At 43.7% G+C, this 4,749-nt stretch overlaps 1 protein-coding gene across 1 annotated transcript; it reads left to right on the top strand.

Moving 5' to 3' along the window:
* Positions 1 to 3,057: 3,057 nt before the first annotated feature.
* Positions 3,058 to 4,029, top strand: LOC137043232 (splicing factor 3A subunit 2-like). The gene has a single exon (XM_067419421.1). It carries the CDS (start codon positions 3,058 to 3,060, stop codon positions 4,027 to 4,029), a length of 972 nt encoding a protein of 323 aa, XP_067275522.1.
* The last annotated feature ends 720 nt before the right edge of the window (positions 4,030 to 4,749 follow it).

Below are 4,749 nucleotides of genomic sequence, written 5' to 3'. Positions count from 1 at the left end.
ATTTAGCCAATGACCTCATAGGGCAGGACATGAGTTAGGTCAAACAAGGATGGAATAGAGCCATACTAATATGACAGAGTTAGATTTTATTACAAGGTAGTACATTCTAATATCAACATTTGAGTTTGTATTTTGTAGGTGGGTATTAGGCAAATAGGACAAACCTGAAAGCATGACAGCTTTGTTTTCAACATCAAGGTTTTTTTCTCTCACTTTATTTTTACAATTGATTTATTGTATACAGTATTTGTAAATTAAAGCATATATTTTTTGGTATTTAAGAATTTTTTTTTATGACTTCTTACCATTCTTGTACATTTTATAATTAGGTTTCTGCAGTTCTCTTAAAGGTTATTTTACCCAAAATTGAAAATAATGTCATCAATTACTCACCCTAATGTTGCTCCAAACCATTACGTTTTTTGTTTGGTTTTGTTTTTCGTGTTTTTTTTTTTCATCTTTAAAACACAAATGAAGATATGTTCTACCAGCTTGTGCTCTTCTGTCATTTTTGTCTGAACCTTTAACTCCCTGGTTGGTAACATTTTATAATCACTGCACACTATGAATCATCAGTTAAGCATTAGTAAATAGTTAATTCATAATATATACAGCATTAATAGACTTTAACAAGCAGTTTATAAATACAGCTATGCCTGCTTTATTCTTGTTTATTTGTGTTTAATAATTTATTTAGGAGTTTTCAGATAAGATCATTTAGAAAGTGCAAGTAAATGATAATAAACTATTTAAATGTACACTTATATGTCTTATTTAGACATATTGTAATATGTGATGTTAATAAATGCTTTAAATCTGCAGAAGGTAACTTTTTTAGCATTATTTACACCTGTCATTATGTCCTGACAGTAGAATATGAGACAGATAATCTGTGAAAAAATCAAGCTCCTCTGGCTCCTCCCAGTGGTCCTATTGCCATTTGCAGAAATACACCGCTCCCGGTAAGAAACAACCAATCAGAGCCAGGAGGAGTGTCTTAGCAGTTTCAATCAAGCTTGTGTGTGCGCTGATCACACCCCTCTCATGCACAGCTTGTGTACAGGCGTTCAAATTCAGGATTACTGGTGTGTCGCAGTTTTGCTTATATTGGACAAACAATCCAAACTGCCAATTCCTTGAGTGGCACCTGCTCATAAAATAAAGACAGGTAAAGGGAAAAAGACAGATGACGTTGATAAAAAAGACACAAAGAAAGAATTAGATATAAAACAAAATAAAACTAGGCTAAATATCGGAGCAGTTTTTCCGAGGTGGAGGGAGCTACGTGTCCTGAAAGGATCAAAAACAGGATCTCTCATACGACAATTCACCATGACGTCACAACAGTATAAAACGTTCTTCCGGGTGGCAAAAGCCGAAGCGTTCCTATGGCAACGCTAGTATTCAGACATAGTTAACATGATTATTGAGGGACCGATTAATTAATTCAGGAGATAGCAATACATGAAATGCCTAACCTTGGTCTAGTAGATGTAGTGCTAGTCTAATACCACAATTTTTAAATGAGCTTCAGCCTACCATTGAGTAGTTATTTTAGTGACTGTTGCTGTTTTAATTACAATATGTTAGGCTATATCTATTTCCCTGTTCTCTGCTTTTCAACAAATCCTTTGCACACATTTTTTCTTTATTTTTTGTATCTGAAGCTATAGCAGCAACATTGAAAGTTCCGGTGTCTGTGTTTAACACGAAACCTTGTGTGATTGCGGCCGGCTCGCGGTGCAGTCATGCTGTTTCCCAGCTGATTTGATGCAATGATCCACTTTAATGACTCGTGGCATCTGCAATATCTCACAAACTCCCGATGTTAAAATATGTTATATTTATAATTTTATATGGAACTAATCACTACACCTGTTAGCAGTCATGTAAACCATTATTGATATAAAAAAGCCGAAATCACATGAACAATCACACAAAAACCTTATTCCATAGTTATCGTGTGTTTATTAGCTTCTTAGTTCACGCGTAGAAATTTAGAATAGGCCCGTTCGAGCCAGAATGAGGAAAAGTCCGAGACAGTAGGAGAGAGGTCTGCGCATGTTTTAACTCTTTTATATCGAATAATTCCGTGAGAAATGAATAGAAATGGTATTCTGTATGACGAAATATTTTGCAAACGTGATATGTCAATATTTCTCCAAATATGAGGACTTTTAAACTAAGAGCTAAACTGAAAGCTGTTCTTTGCGATCTCTGTGAACACAAATGAGCCAGTGAAGACGAGAGAATAAAGTGCGTCTGATAATCTATTCAAAATATCGTTCATAACGGATCGATAATAATGCACTCCTGACATAAATTAAGAATTGAATGTCACTGCAACCCAGTTTTATCATAAACAGTGTTCAAATATCAAAGCTGGAGTCTTTAATCTTTCTGATGATACTGAGTTTGTCCAGATAATGTGTGATGAGCAGTGAATGTTGAACAATAGTAATCTGAGGCCGTATGATCTTTGAATCGTAAGGGGTTAAAAGAGATCTAAAGTTTACTAATATTAGTCTCGAAATTCCCCAGTTGAAGATAATTATGCTCTGCTATGATTTTGTAGATGGACCATTTTGAGAATACTTCTCTGTAGCGCCACTTTTGACGACGTCCACTCGCTTTAGCCTCCTCACCCACAGGTTTTGCTGCATATATTTACTTCTTTCTGAATGAAATCGATAAAATCCTACACCTTTTCATGTATATCTGATGGCGCAACCCCAAACACAACACGTTTTCGTCATAGTTTCAACTTTAAACAACAGCAATGTTCTTAACTATGTTACTATTTACAGTAGCCGGCTGATCTCTTCAGTTTGTCAGTAGAAGCCGCTCGCGTTCTGCCACCCGGAAGTATCTTGAGGCGATTGTTTACAAACATTCTGAAATGGTCTATTGCCTTCTACAACCACACGTAACAGGATGTCCGCAAATACAATGGGTATCGTCATTGTCCCCAGTACCCCCTTGGCGCCAGCAGCATCCTCATCAGCGGAGAACTGATTGTGGGACCTTGGGCAGGACAGCCGGCCGCTGGAGAGGTACATGGAGGAATTCGCCGAGCTGGCTTATTTGGTGAACTGGCCCGATGCCCCAATTAACGCAGGGTTCTTGATGGGTTTGGATGAGGATACCATTCGATTTCTCAACGCTCCATGTATGTATTCATTAGTTGAAACTATCAATCTAGTCTTGTTTCTGAATGGTTCCCAGTATGAAATCGAAGAGTGTGTGCCTTGTCCAGACCCATCATCAACATCCGTGGCTGGGCCAGTTCGCCAGCAGCCAGGTTCCTCCACTCACCCCTCCAGTGGACCATCCAATGAGGTCAGGAAGCCACGGAGGCCAAGAAAGGCCAACAGCAAGCCCACGCCACCCAGCCCAATGGCCATCCCCGCACAAGAGCCAGAAGAGGGCTGGCTCATAGACTTTTGGACAGAGCCCACGCCGCTCCCACAAGAGCCCGCTCCGCTGCCTCCTAAGCCCGCTCCGCGGCCTCCAGAGCCCACTCCGCTCCTCCCCAAGCCTGCTCCAGGCTTCAACGAGTCCTCTCCAGGCTTTTCTGAGCCCGCTCCAGGCTTCTCTGAGCCCACTCCAGGCTTTCCTGAGCCCTCTCCAGGCCTTCACGAGCCTTCTCCAGGCCTTAACGAGCCCGCTCCAGGCTTCCCCGAGCCCGCTCAAGGCTTCAACGAGCCTGCACCAGGCTTCAACGCGCCGGCTCCTGGCCTTCAAGTGCCCGCTCCAGGCTTCTTAGAGCCTTCACCCGGCTTCCCAGAGCCGCCGCCTCCGGGCTTCCCAGAGCCGCCACCTCCCGGCTTTCCAGAGACGCCTCCAGCCACCCACGGAGACAAGCCCCTAGTTTTCAAAAACAATTTTTTGGGCCTGTGGGTGGGGAACAGAGGGGTGGGAAGCCATCCCTGGCCAAGCCCCCAGCCCTGGCCCAGCCCACAGCCATGGCCCAACCTCCAGCCAGAGCCAAGACTCCAGCCACGTGTACTACCTCAGCCTGAGTACTAGTACTGGCCATCCTGGATCTCCTAATATCCCCATGGCTGCCCAAGGCTCCTGTCCCGCCATGGCCGCCCCAGGCTCCTGTTCCGTCATGGCCGCCCCAGGCTCCTGTCCCGCCATGGCCACCACAGGCTCTGGACCCGCCATGTCCACCCCAAGCTCCGGACCCGCCATGACTTCCCCAGGCTCCAGAGGTCCTAGTCCTAGATACCTGTCTGCACCTCCCCCGCACCTGAGTGGAGATCTCCAGGGTGCCCACCCCCCTCTCTGGTGTTACATCTTGGGCGTGAGGACGTGCCTACCAGGAGGGGGAGGTAATGTCACAAACACTCCTGTTCCCGGACTCTATTTCCCATGATCCTCCCTGTCTCGCACCTGATCGCACTTCCTCATCATCTCTCCCCCTCTCCACGGATTCCTTGCTCCTGGTCTTTGTCATTAGCACTCCTTTGGACTCACTCCCTGCACTCCTTGTCGGTTCTAATGTTTTTATAGTGTGTGTGTGTGTTGTTAGTTTGAAGTTCCTCTCCAGCGTGTTCTATATATCCTTTCTGAGTTATCTGTTATTAAACAAACCCATTTAGTTTGGATGTCTTGGATCTCTCATTGCCTGCTACAACCACACGCAACTATTGAAACCTACTAATTCACTGGCTTGTCATGTTGCTTAAATGATATACTAACACACCTAATTTAGCATTACATATAGAATACTTACTTGCATAC

Source organism: Pseudorasbora parva, chromosome 16 (assembly GCF_024679245.1).
Source record: "Pseudorasbora parva isolate DD20220531a chromosome 16, ASM2467924v1, whole genome shotgun sequence".
NCBI lineage: Eukaryota > Metazoa > Chordata > Actinopteri > Cypriniformes > Gobionidae > Pseudorasbora > Pseudorasbora parva.
This window is presented reverse-complemented; position numbering and strand designations above follow the sequence as displayed.

What these genes read in the sequence shown, in the direction of transcription:
- LOC137043232 (XM_067419421.1), top strand. Translation starts at nt 3,058, where the DNA reads ATGGAGGAATTCGCCGAGCTGGCTTATTTGGTGAACTGGCCCGATGCC.